The following is a 14,287-nucleotide window of genomic DNA, read 5'->3' on the forward strand; positions in this document are numbered from 1 at the left end:
TGGAAGTGTAGTGTGCTTTATTTTGTTTTGTTTTCCATTATATTATATGTTGTCATTCTGATGGAGGGAAGGACAACTTGGTTACTTGTTACTAACCAGGGTTAGGGTTAGGGTTAGGGTTAGGGTTATTTATTTATTTTTATTTAGGTGGAGATTAAAAAAAATGTTGTCTTGTGAATAAAGCCTGCTAGTGATAACAATAAATATTTTCAAATATTTATTTATTTTATTTTTCATTTCCACTTTTTTTAATTTTTTTTATTTACTGGTGTTGGTTTTTAATATTAAAAATATTTACTAAAATACTCGTATTTGGAATTATTTATCAAAATACGCACGTTGGTGAAAAACGGACACGGGTGTTCTATACAAAACGGTTTTTAAATTAGTCTAAAGTAATATATTAAGAATTCTATAACTGGAGGTTAAAAATCTAATGTTTTTTTTTCTTTTTAACAAGTAAGTAATAAACGCCTCCATTTATGGGGTGAGTCAAAAGTAAAAGACATGTGTAGCCGTGCTTTGCACGGGCTATAGAGTGTAATTTTAAATTTTTTTTTTTTCCCAAAACAAAAACTCTATTCAAAAAATCTTGAGATTATTCTCTAAAACTCTAATTAAGCTCCGCGTAAGCCATTAAAAACCTTGTAATAGATTATATTTATCTCTGTTTTTGTTCATATGCGTAATTATTCGAAATAAAAACCACTGGCTTACTCAATTATTTATTTTATTTTTATTAAATGTGTAAATGTGATAAATAAATATTTATAAATACTCATGGTTTAAAAGATAAAATTTTGATTTTTTTCCCCCTTCTTTGTTTTATACGGTTCCAATGAAGGATATAAAATAATACAAACAAATAATAATGACGTGGTGCTTAATCAGCTTGTGAATCAGATAATGGCAGATGTAAATATCCACTTTTTAGTGCATCACAGTTGAATCTTTGTGCAGACATATTTTATTAAAATAATAAGTTCATAGCGCGCGCTTCAAAGTATTAAACGAGATTCTTTTATTTTTCTTTGCCAAAAAATTTAAATTAGTTACCTTCTCCACCTTGTGCATCTTATTTGTGCCCATATCCCCTAAAAAAAAAACATATTTGCAACAATAACTTGACAAACCATTCATTGAGGTTAAAACAAAAATCTTTAATGAAGTTAAATAAAAAAAAGGAAAAAAATAATTATGACTTTGCTAACTTTCTACATATCCCGGAACTTTTGGTTTAACTACGTTGTAAAAAATATTTTGAGTATTTCATGTTATATATTGAGTAGTAATTAATTATAGTTGAGTTTTTATAATCTAACAAATCTTGATGTCTAATAATGAGAAGGGTATATGCCAAAGTTCAGTATTTTATGAAGGCATATAAACACAAAAATTATATTTAAGGGGTTTATACTTAATTATGAGGTTTTGAATGAGTATATATATTAAGAAAATCCCTAAAAATCAAGGCAATTCACAAGTTTATTTAAATAATATTCTTGGAGAGTAATTTGCAACAATTACACAGAATATTAATAAAAAACCAAATAAATAAAACAAAACAAAATGGAATAAAAATGGAGAAGTGTTATGTTATATAAAAATTAAAATATATGCTTTTCATTTGTTCAGGTTGTATTTTAGGATATGGAAAGTAGTTGAAAGGCTTTGTTTTACCTTTAATACAAAAGTATATATATCTTTAGATAGAGAAGACAGTGCAATGATTTAATGGATAATATTATGCAATTTAATTTTTATTTTAAACAAAAAAAAAATTGTTTCAAAAGAAAGAAGTTAATTTTTACAGTTATATATATATATATATATATATATATTCTCATCTTTTGACAAGTAAGCAACGAGCACCTCCCATATAAAGAAAATCTCATCTTTTGACAAGTAAGCAACGAGTACCTCCCATATAAAGAAAATCAGAGATGTATATAAATGTGTAATCAACTCAACAAACAACTGTAGCTTCACTTTTGTATGGATTTTGAGATTTGATTTTGGATTTTTTTTTTATTAAAATGAATATCGTATACAAAAGATTTAGTAGTAATAAGCCAAAAAACCACCGGTAAAGAAAACAAAATGCAAATTCATTCTTTTAATTTCTACATCTTTTAATTGGAGATCGAATAATCATTAATTGAATTATAAAAAATAATATAGACCAATAACTTGAAGGAGAAATGCGACAATGAAAAACTTTAATAACTAGATTTTTTTTCCTTTTTTCCTTGTTACAACTCACACATATAATTAAATTAAAAATATAATTTTTTATATTTATAAAGCTTAAAAAAAAAGAAGATCAAACTTGGAATTTAGAAATGAGTTCTGAGTAGTAAAAAGAAATTTTATTTTTAAATGTAAGGACTTACATGTAATAAATATTTCAAAGGAGAGACTAACACTTTTTGGTTAGAGTGAGGGGGAATAAGGAAGGAAGGAGAATAGGGGGTTTGAAAAAATTTTATGTTTGGTTTATTAGAGGAGTGTAGAGGGGTTATCTATGTTTTTTTTTGTTTGGTTAGAAGGAGGGGTGAGGAGACGTGTGGCATGTATTTTACCAATTCGCCCTTTTATATAAAATTGATCATAAATTTTTTTTTATACATACCTAAGATTATTTAGTACTAACTTTGTTAATATTATCATTAATATTAGTAATAATATTATTCATATAATATTAATAATATTTATATTTTATTAAACTAATACTATAATCACTTTATATATATATTTATATATATTTATATTTTTTATATTATTATTATATAAAAAATAAATTATTATTAATTTTAAATTGACGCATTAAAAAAAAATAAAAAATAATATAAGAAATGAAATTAGGTTTTTAAAAAAATTATGGTAAATTTTCAAATCAATAAAGGACAATTTGGTCTTTTTATAGGTATTTAAACTTTAAAATTTTTTAAATAATTTCACCCCTCCAAAAGACCCCATTTGGAGGGGTGGGATATGAAGGGTTTGGAGGAGTGAAGCACCCCTCCAAAATCATCCTCCTTCTACTTACTCCCCCAACCACTCACTCTTCCTCACCCCTCGCTACCCCTCTGAAATCCCCCAATCAAATAAGGGGTAAAGGTTTGAATGCCCTCAATGATTACCCTAATCAATAATTTTTTTCCTCTTATTTGGATGTTATTTTATGTAGATAATCATTAAGAGTGGGTGGAGTTAATTATTTTCACAATCTAAAGTAATAAGTCATCCCCACTTTGGGGGAATATTTATTACATAGATTTGAAATTACTTTTTTGACCATTTCAAAATAAAAATATTATTGGCATATCCCAACTCTAATCTAACTATCTTTCTTTATTATCCTTGCCGCTGGCACCATCGCCATTCACCGATCTCGTAACCATCCCCCACCATCGTCTTGCACATTTCAAGGGATTGAGAGGAAGCCGCGGCAAAAAGTTCTTGCAGGTTCGTCTCTTTTATTCTTAGCTTCTTTTCTCCTCCTCCTACATGAAGTTCTATTTTTTGTGTTTTTATTTTTTATAATTTATGATGTGGTGATGTTGGTTTCACTTCTTTTGTTGAAAATCATTGGATGATTGATTGAATGGGTGGAGGATGAATTCTTAGCCAAATGCTATATATATATATATATATTGTGTAATCTAAATGATTTTTATGAATTTTAATGGATTTAGAGATTTTGATTATCTTTTTATGAATTTTGTATGAAATGCTGTTGATTTTATGATTGGTTTGTGACTTCTATTTGGTTGATGACGATTGACGAGTTGATTATTTAACACTTTCTCACATGATATTCGCCACTGAATTGTTGCCGACTGGTTGATGATTAGGTGTCGATTTGTTGATGCTAAGTTGTTACTGTGTTGATGTTGATTTACTGATTTGTTTAAATTAATTGCACGCATAACATTTTGAAAGAGTTTGAAAGTTAAATTCACCTTTACCCCTACTTTGAAATATTCATTACATTACCTATCCCTAAAACTTTGCATGCAAGTACTTATTTTTGCAAATTTTTTAGTTTTAAGCCCTTAAGATCAATTTTCAAATTTCTTAAATTTATCCATGCCTTATTTTACTGCTTTGATTATCGTTTTATAAATTCCTTAACTTACATAAAAAAAAAAATATATATATATATATATAAGAAAAGCAAATAAAGTCAAATAAAAATAATTTTCAGGAATCAGCGAATTAACTAATTATTTTTACAAATTAAAAAAAAAAAATATATTTTGCAACAAAACAAAATAATCTAATTTTTTATTTTTATTTCGTCCACAGAAAGTCAAACAAAAGCCCCATCAAACCACAAACAAAATGAAAAAGCAACCCAACATTATTACTGACAAAGCACAGACAATCACCACTACCAACTATTACTACTTGCTCCGGCGATACATCACCGTTTTGTCTCAACCTCCGGCGACCATCCTCTCCCTCCGGCGAGCCTCCAAGTCCTCCACCAACCTCCTCACATCCTCAAAAGTACTCCCACTCTCCTCCACCGCTTTCCTCCCCTTCTCCCCATACTCCTTCGCCTTCCTCTTCACCTTCTCCACCTCCTCCCCACCTCCCATTACCTTCTTCACTACTCCGGCGATCTCCTCCGCCGTCACAACCACCTCCTCCCCTCTTCTCCGTCAGAAACCCATCCCACATCCTCACTCCCACTCCCATCACCTCCACCGCCAACTCCTGGTTCACAAACTGCTCATGAAACAAAGGCCACGTCACCAACCCCACTCCGGCCACCACCCCTTCTTGCAACGAGTTCCATCCACAATGTGTCACAAACCACCCCACCGCCGCTCGCCGGAGCACCTTCACCTGCGGCACCCACCCTCTGATCATCATCCCTCTCCCTTCCACCCTCTTCTCAAACCCTTCCGGCAACCACTCCTCCTCCTTAACCTCATCCTCTTCAAACTCCTTCCTCACCACCCAAACAAACCTTTCGCCGGACTTCTCCAACCCAACCGCTATCTCCCTCAACTCCGCCGCCGTGAAGTGACACAAACTCCCAAAACAAACATATATTACTGATCCTTCAGGTTGGTTGTCCAGCCATGAGAGCACCTCGTGGTCTTCTTCCACTCTTCCTTCCCGCCCGAACTCCGACAAGGGTCCGACGCACCAAGCTTTCGTGTTGGTCTTGTAGTAATCTACGTAGCTGGGTTCCATTTCGTAGAAGGTGTTGATGACGACGCCGTAGCTGGTGAACTCGGCTTCACCCAGCTGCCGGAGCATGTCAAAGTTGGAGAAGAGCTCCGGCAAGCCGTCTTTATGGAGGTGGATCTCGTGAGGTTGGCCTGCGATGGAGAAGGATGGGGTTTGAATGGGGAATTGGGAGAGGACTTTGGAGGAGACGTAGAGAGGGAAGGCACCGGCGCCGTGGAAGATGATGCGAGGGATGTGGAGGTCTCTGGCGACGGCGGCCGTCCAGGGGAAGAGTGAGTCGGAGATGAGGGCGTCTGGCCGGAGGTCGTGGAGGAGGGTGGTGATTGGGTCGCGGAAGTGGAAGAGGGCGGTGGTGAAGGTGGTGAAGCCGGAGGTGGGAACGGTGGAGAGGTTCTCTTGGCCGACGGCGAGGCCGGTGATGGACGGGTCTGGGAAGGGAATGGTTATGACGTTGACGGCGGAGATGGTGATGGGGTTGGCCGGAGTGGTGATGAAGGAGCAGTGGACGTTGGGGAAAGAGGAGAAGAGACGTGCCATGTCGACCATGGGGATGAAGTGGCCGGGACTCATAAGGGGAAAGAAGAGGAGGTGAAGCTTGTCGCTGGAATCCATGGCGGAGGGTTCGGATAGCGTAGAGAAGAGCAAGAGAACAAGGTTGCGCGGTATTTAGCGAGGGAGAGACACGTGATAAGCACGTGAAATGCACGTGAGAATCGGCCAGAAGGACTGACACGGATTCCCAGCTCATTGATGTATAATTAATAATAATAATAATTGAATTCCAGATTATTTTATGCAAGGATGCCCAATGATTTATTTATTCTGATGAGTTACTCCAGGACCCAGGTAAGCTTTTATTATTATTTATTTATTTAATAAAATAAACCAGGATACTATTTATATCATTCACGAGGATAATGTAGGATTTGAACACTGAAATCTCTCATGTTATCATGTGTTTTATTGTTCGGCTATATAATTATTGATTTTAGTCCATGTAAATTGTAAACTTTTTTTATTTTATGCATTTATTTTTAGCACTTTTCATGTGGTTTTTTTTAATATTACAATTATGCATGTTTGGAATTATTTACAAAATTACGGAAGTTGGTGGAAAATGAAAAATTTCTCTGTTTTTATTATTTTTATTTTTTTTATTTTAAAATATAGAAAACGGGTGAGTTTCTTCCGTTTTTATTTTTTTAATTGAAAAATTTTGAAAACGGGAGAAATTTCCCCGTTTTCTTGATTTTGTAATTTTTTAATAAAAAAAATAAAAAGCAAAAAAAGAGATGGTTTACTAACGGCTTTCAGAGAAGAGAAACAAACCCGGTGCCATAGCCACTTTACTAACACATTACTAATGGATATACCGTTGAATTATTTTATTATTATTTTTTATATATATAATACCCACTTCCCACTTCATACTATTTCCTCCTCCATTCTCATTTTCTCCCATTTTAATCTTATTTCAAGTTCTAATTGTTCAGGTATTTTATACTTACACAGATTTCCGTTGACAATTTTCGATGGCGTTCTTAAGATTACTGAGTGATCACATTTCATCCATTTTGTCGGAAAAATGTAATGTTTTTGTATACTTAGATAACCTTGAAATTAATTATTTATTAATAATTATATTAAAACATTAGTTTCACATAATAATTTTTTTATGTCATAATTATTAATCGTATTAATAATTATCTTATTAACGGCCAAAGCATGTTTAATTAGATAACCCACTATATTTTTTGGTAATTTTTTTATTAATAATTGTATTATATCATAATTAATTATTGTATTAATAATTGTTATATTAACCTTGAAGCATGTTTACTTAGAAAACCCTAGTATATATATTATTTAGTTATTTTTTTATTAATAATTGTTTTTAAAGTCATTATTTTTATATTAATGATTGCATTATATCATAATTATTAATCGTATTAATAATTATCTTATTAGCTCCCCAATCATGTTTAATTAGATAACCCACTATATTTTTAGTGTAATTTTTTTATTATTAATAATCGTATTATGTCATTAGGTTTTATGAATAATTTTTATTATGTCATAATTAATTATTGTATTAATAATTATTATATTAACATTGAAGAATGTTTATTTAGATAACCTAGTATATTATTTGGTTATTTTTTATCAATAATTGTATTAAGTCATTATTTTATATTAATAATTGTATTATGTCATAATTATTAATCGTATTAATAATTATCTTATTAGCACCCTCAATCATGTTTAATTAGATAACCCACTATATTTTTTTAGATAATTTTTGTTTTATTATTAATAATTGTATTATGTCATTAGGTTTTTATGAATATTTTTATTATGTTATAATTAATTATTGTATTAATAATTGTTATATTAACCTTCAAGCATGTTTATTTAGATAACCTAATATATTATTAGGTTAATTTTTTTATTAATAATTGCATTAATTCATTATTTTAGATAACCTAGTATATTACTAGGTTAATTTTTTATTGTATTAATAATTGTTATATTATGGCCGAAGCATGTTTATTTAGATAACCTAGTATATTATTAGGTTAATTTTCTATTAAAAATTATATTAAATCATTAGTTTATATTGTACTATTTCATAATTATTAATCGTATTAATAATTATATTATTAGGTTAGATAGATGATGCATTACATAAATAACACACCAATGTTTATGGTTTACTCTTCAATCATATTTAATTTTTCGATGGTATATGTTCAAATTTATGATTTTTTCGTGTCTTATATTTTCTCAAGTCAACCTATTTTATTTTTCCATTTAATATGAAATTAATTAATTTATAACTTTTTACAGCGGGTTCTTAGGTGTAGATATGTGTCTATCGTATAGCTTCCTCTAGAAATTATAGGCCTTTTAAGAGAAGGTAGGTTCTATCATGCGGCTTAAATTCTTAATTTCCGAATTGATGCCACTCTTGTGAGCGCATTAGTGGAGAGATGGCGGACTGAAACACACACATTCTACCTTATATGCGGTGAGGACAACAATCACGTTGGAAGGCGTGGCGCTATTCTTGGGCTTACCCATTACGTGACCACAAAGTCATCGAGGCGGACTTAGGCTTAGGGAAGTGCTTTGTCATCTTGAGTTGCTCGGAGTGGTCCCCAGTGGCGGAGCAAAGAAAAGGTCAAAGTATAACTCTAACGTGGCTTGAGGAAACATTTGACATGTTGCCATACGATGCAAGTTAACGACAGATAGAATGTTATGTACGTGCCTATATCCTAAGGCTTATCGGTTGTGTCCTCATGCCATATATGTCTCAGAACAGGGTTCATCTGAAGTGGTTACCACTTCTGAGGGATTTTACAGAAGCATGAAGATACAGTTGGGGTTCAGCAGGTCTAGCAACTCTGTACATGTCTTTATGCCGTGCATCCAACAAGGATATGAAAAATATCAGTGGATCTATGATATTACTTCAATCATGGGCATGGTCAGGATTTCAAGTATATCCCCTCGAACCTGTGTTATCGTATCCTTTCTTCTGGCTCGTAGGTGAGAGTAAATAAAATTGATGATTCATTTTACACTCAATTGTAATATATTGAAATTATAATATATTCTCATTTTTTATGTGGGGGCGCATTGAAGTGGATGATGATAGCCGCAGCAATAAGCACAATGTGAAGGTATATAGGCAGTTACTAGATCGGTTGGAGATGCAACAAGTAATGTTGTTAAAAAAAACTGATAATTCATGCACATATTTTAGGTATTAATAATCGTTGATTATTTGGTAAACTATTTTCAACAGTTTATATGGCGGCCTTATGATTCGAACGAAATAATCGCACAAGTGCCACAAACAAATCGAGTGACAAGACAATTTGGCTTCTCCCAAGGTGTTCCTCTCGATCCAGTTTGCATTGGACCGACCTATGATTCTGATCTTCATGGCAGAATTGACACAGATTGAGCATTGATGCACAGAAGATGGATTGGATATTGGAGAGATAGAGCGTCACGTTGCCTCATCCTCCATGTTCCTGCCGGGAATAACGCAATGTCGGTGGAATATTATGACTGGTATACTACTAACACCATACTATTTTTATCGACAGATTAGGACCTGTTGGATCCTCGTACGAGAGGGAACACTCTTCCAGGGCCTCTCAGAGTGTTTCCAATAGTAGTTGTAGATGTGCCACCACCTAGGGATGACAACGGGTAGGGTATGGGTAGAGTATGCCAAAACCCTTACCCGTACCCGTAACCCCTACCCCATACTCGTACCCTTCAGAGTAAAAAAAAATCATACCCTTATCCTTACCCGCAGGGTACCCGCTTACCCGTTGTTCAAATTATCGAATTAAATTTAAATAATAAAAAAATAAATTAATTATACATTACATTACAATCTTTAAACACATATCCATAAATTCAAAATTATAAGTTGATATATATTTGTTTATCTTAAATTATATAATCACATAAAAATGACATCTATTTAGGACTCAATAGTAACTCTACCTTTTGTTTTGTTCATGTTTAATAATCTTGGTTTTTGTTTTAAAATTTGTCATATATCTACTATTTGTATTTTATATAGCTTGAAATTTTGTAAACATCTAGTAAGATTTTGAATATAAAAAACATTATAAGTAATTCTCATAAGTTATATCTAATTGATTTTTTATTAGTATTCTATTTTTCAGGATGTTCTTATAATTTATAGAATAAATTATTATAACATTACTTTTTTATATTTGTTTATTTTTTAATTTAATTCTGATAATATTATCAAATATAAATATAAAAATTAAATAAAATTTAAAATAATATTTTAAGAAAAAATTTGACTTATTATTTTTAAATTAATCACCATGAAAATAGATATTGGGTAATTGTGGGTAAATGTTTAGTTTAATAAAAAATTATATATATATATATATATATATATATATATATATATATATATATATATATATATATATATATATATATATATATATGAGAGGATAAAGAATGCAGGTGCAGGGTTTTACCCATACCCTTTTTAGCAGGTAAGGGTAAGGGTAAGGAATGCGGGTAGGGGTGAGGGGCGTACCCTTGCAGGCCCGTGCCAGCTCAAAAACTACGGGTAATGCAGTGCCCCGATCAAGAGGGTAATATCCTCTTTTGGTAGGGAGTATGGATGCGGGTATACTCGTCGGGTGAGAGACATAGTGCCATCTCTACCACCACCGAGTCCTCCTATACGAAGACGTCATCGGCATAGTTCTCGGGTAGAACACAACGAGGCACATATTCCTCGACAACCACATCACGAAGGGTATCAGTCATTTTCATTCATCAGATGATATCAACGTTACTCGATCATCTCATCTCCATGTATTTCCTCGGTTGAGCCCAGCGGATACTCAATTGATTTCGGGGATGGACTTTGTGTGGAATTTATTTGAGTATCAACCTCATCCACCTATGGAATCGCGGACGATGTAGTCGTTCGACTTCATTTCGGCAATAAGGTAGGGAATCCCTCAAACCCTTGAACTTTGCGTGAACACGAACACTCCGGCCTCGACGATACATGATTCGAATGAATCATCGATGACTGACCCGACCCGAGCAAGCACGAAGACCTAGGCCACGGGGCGCCCTATGAGAGATATCCATCCACCTCGATGTTTTCTTGAGAGGTGGCGGTGTAAACAGTGAGAGTAGACTCTTGTATTAGTTGTTTTTTTTCTTTATTGTGTGCGAAAAACCATCTGTAGTATTTTTTTGCTTGGTGTTCTATGTTGTGTATTTTTTGAAATTTACTTTTTTTTTTTGCATTTGTTTTTTCTTCATATGCTTTAACAAAAGGCTTTAATGATAAGCCATTGCATGTTATAATTATATGGAAGGCTTACATCATTAAAACATTACAACAAAGAAGACATTTAGAGTACATTACGACCGACTACTTGAACCGGCAATGTTGGTATAATTTCGGCGACTATGTCCTTCGTTGCGACATAAACCACAACGTTTTTGTTGGACACCTTCCCTAATATCCATCTCGTTATAAATCCTTGTAGATTTTGGTCTTCTTTTCTTCGGTCTTCTTATCATAATATCAGGACTTAGACGTGGACCATTATAAGGGTTCCAATATTCTTCATTTAATACTGGCTCAAACTCTTTATGACATACATTAGAAAGCATGCTGAAAGCCTATACACTTTGTCGACATATTCCTCCCAATGTAGATGAATATGTGAGCATCTTTGCTGAGGACATGCCCTGAGCATGGAAAATGTAGCATCTGAAAAGCACCACAGTCACACCAATGTGATCTTAGGTTGATGCAAAAACTGCTAGCTTGTCGCATACATTGCGGGGGTGACATCTCATCTACCATGAATGACTTTTCTTCACGGTCGAATTGACGAACGTAAATGTTGGATGCTGCTTATTGATTTTCTTACATTACCTTCATTAGTGATTCTGAGAAGATAAGGCCTAACGCGATCTGAGCTTGTGCCTGTACACCTTTCCTCACAAACAACGCGGTAAGTCGGAAGTAAACAACAATGTAAGAGTTAGATTAAAAAAAAAATAATCTTGTAACTTGCTAATATTGACAACTATCTGTTGCATTTCTTTGTTTCTGAAACGACGCATTAAATTGGCCGAGATATATACGTCTGATGAAACATAGTGCTGCGAGGAGCACTCATCTGACGGCCAAGTGATCTAAAAGTTGATTTGATAGATTCATGGCGATCAGATATCAAGCATATTCCTTGTTATGGTGTTACACTAGAACATAAGTTGCTTGCAGAAGAAAGTCCATACACCCAGGTCTCTCCTTCCACGATGGCAAAACCAATCGGCGAGGATATTTTTTTATTACCGTCTTATGCGATTGTCAACAATAAAGTATCTTTGTATTTGCCATAAATATGGGTGCCATCTATCTGGACGACCGGTTTGCAATATTTGAAAGCCTCCACGCACGTGGGGAAGCTCCAGAAAACTCTATGAAAGATTCGAGTATCATGTACCAGGTAAGGTCCATCTATGCCGGCTGGGTCTCAAGATCAACTATTGTCCCTACAACAAACTGTTGCAACGCTAATAGCCATCTTGGTAATTCGTTGTAGGAGTTCTCCCAATTGCCAAATGCTGCTTCAACCGCTTTTTGCTTAGCTGTCCATACTTTCCTATGTGTCGGTATGTATCCGTATCGATTCTTGATCTTCGCTATTAAAACCAATACATTTATGCTTGGCTGTTGTTGGACTAGTGCTTGTATTTGGCAACAAATCTTGTTTGAATCCAGCTTCGAATGATCCTGCGAGATCATTGCTGATGAACACGTGTGAAACCCAATATACTTTGTAATTTCCCAAAGTTGTCTCTGCTTGCTGTAGGATGTGTGAACCCTCCAATTGCACCCATCACCATATGACTTATATTTACCGGAGAATCGAGTCGGATCAGGCTCGATAACTTTATATTCGACAGATTTAAGTAAGCAGTAATGCTTAATTGCGGTCACAGCATCATCTTTTCTTCGAAACCTCATGCCTACATGCAGATCTCCATCTGTCGTTGCTCCGCTTAATGTGTCGGCATACAATAAAGGGTACTCCCGGAATTCTTGTGCGGACATTGCTTCCAAATCAAGGGCCCTCATATGTGTTGGAGGCTCCATTGGTGCCATCGTGAAATTATGGCCGGGCATTGGAACATCTTCGAGATTGTATTTTTCTAACTGAATGTCATCAATACTTGCTTCAGTGTCTTCCCCAAAGCTGTCACCACCGTCGTCCTCATCGTCTCCACTGGATCGCCCATACTGACCGAATTCGGTTTCATGAGTATCATGAAAAGAACTTGTTCCACCTTGTAGATGTTGTAAATTAGTAAAATAAATATTGGGTGGTGGATCATCTAGTGCCCTCCACTCCGTAGAGAGCCATTCAGGTTCATTAACTTGGCATGCTGATGAAATCCTCTCCCGTCTCATATTGCGTTCGTTATCTAGGGCGGTTTGTTGTTGGGAAGGAGCACCCTCGAAAGCTGCAGCGCTGAACTCCACGTACAATTCAATAATGCCAATATCTGGATTTCTTTTATGGCAGTCGAACATCATCCGAACATCTTGGTCATTACGAAATTTGAATGACCAATAGTAAATCTTACCTGATCCTAAAGAAATTGTGAGCCGGTATTTGATACATAAAACTCCTTGGTTGTCAGCAGTCTCAATGCTTTCTTCAATGGATCTCTGTAAATTTTCATAAGAGATGTCGTCTTCGACATAAAAATATGATTGATCCTCTGACAAAAATATAATTGTCTCTTCACTGGCAGTGATTGAACAATTGTAGTAAACCAATACAAGTGAAGTCTCTACCATTGTTGAAGACAAGAAGAAGAAGAAGTATGGGTGAGTGAGTTGAAAGAGAGTAAATAGTATGCAAGAGTGAAAATGGCCTACTTATGTTGGTTTATATAAAGAGCTCGAATTTTGAAATTTTCATTTATGAACATTGAAGGTTTGACCGTCCTAATTACTGATTTGTGCAGGTTTGACCACCTTAGTTTATGCTAAGTACTGATTGGTCCAGGTTTGACTGTCCTACTTTGTGCTAATCACTGAGTGGTGCAGATTTGACCGGCATACTTTGTGCTAATCACTGACCATTGCAGCTTTAACCGATCTACTTTGTACAAATTACTGACCAGTGCAGGTTTGACCGTCATACTTTGCCCTAATTAATTACTGATGCAAGTTTGACTTGTCATAATTACTAGTTGGTGGAGGTTTGACTGACATACTTTGTACTAATTACTGACCGGTATAGGTTTGACCGACCTACTTTGTGCTAAGTACTAGCAGAGTGCGAGGTTTGGCCAGTCTTACTTTGTGTTAATTCTTGCGGTGCGAGGTTTGGCGAGCATACTTTGTACTAATTCTTGGCGGATGCAAGTTTGGTCGTCCCTACTCAGTGCTAATTACTGATCGGTGCATGTTTCACCAATTTACTTTGAACTAATTCTTGAGGTCTTTGGTTTTGAGCATTCT

The 14,287-nt window shown here is 34.5% G+C and overlaps 2 protein-coding genes across 2 annotated transcripts; both read right to left on the reverse strand.

The window, feature by feature from the left end:
* Nucleotides 1-4,509: 4,509 nt before the first annotated feature.
* Nucleotides 4,510-5,820, reverse strand: LOC120258662 (scopoletin glucosyltransferase-like). Its single transcript, XM_039266111.1, has one exon. It carries the CDS (start codon nucleotides 5,818-5,820, stop codon nucleotides 4,510-4,512), a length of 1,311 nt encoding a protein of 436 aa, XP_039122045.1.
* A 6,451-nt stretch (nucleotides 5,821-12,271) lies between these two features.
* Nucleotides 12,272-13,618, reverse strand: LOC120258663. Its single transcript, XM_039266112.1, has one exon. The coding sequence runs from the start codon at nucleotides 13,616-13,618 to the stop codon at nucleotides 12,272-12,274; it is 1,347 nt and encodes a 448-aa protein (XP_039122046.1).
* Between the last annotated feature and the right edge of the window lie 669 nt (nucleotides 13,619-14,287).

Source organism: Dioscorea cayenensis, chromosome 4, assembly GCF_009730915.1.
Source record: "Dioscorea cayenensis subsp. rotundata cultivar TDr96_F1 chromosome 4, TDr96_F1_v2_PseudoChromosome.rev07_lg8_w22 25.fasta, whole genome shotgun sequence".
Lineage (NCBI taxonomy): Eukaryota > Viridiplantae > Streptophyta > Magnoliopsida > Dioscoreales > Dioscoreaceae > Dioscorea > Dioscorea cayenensis.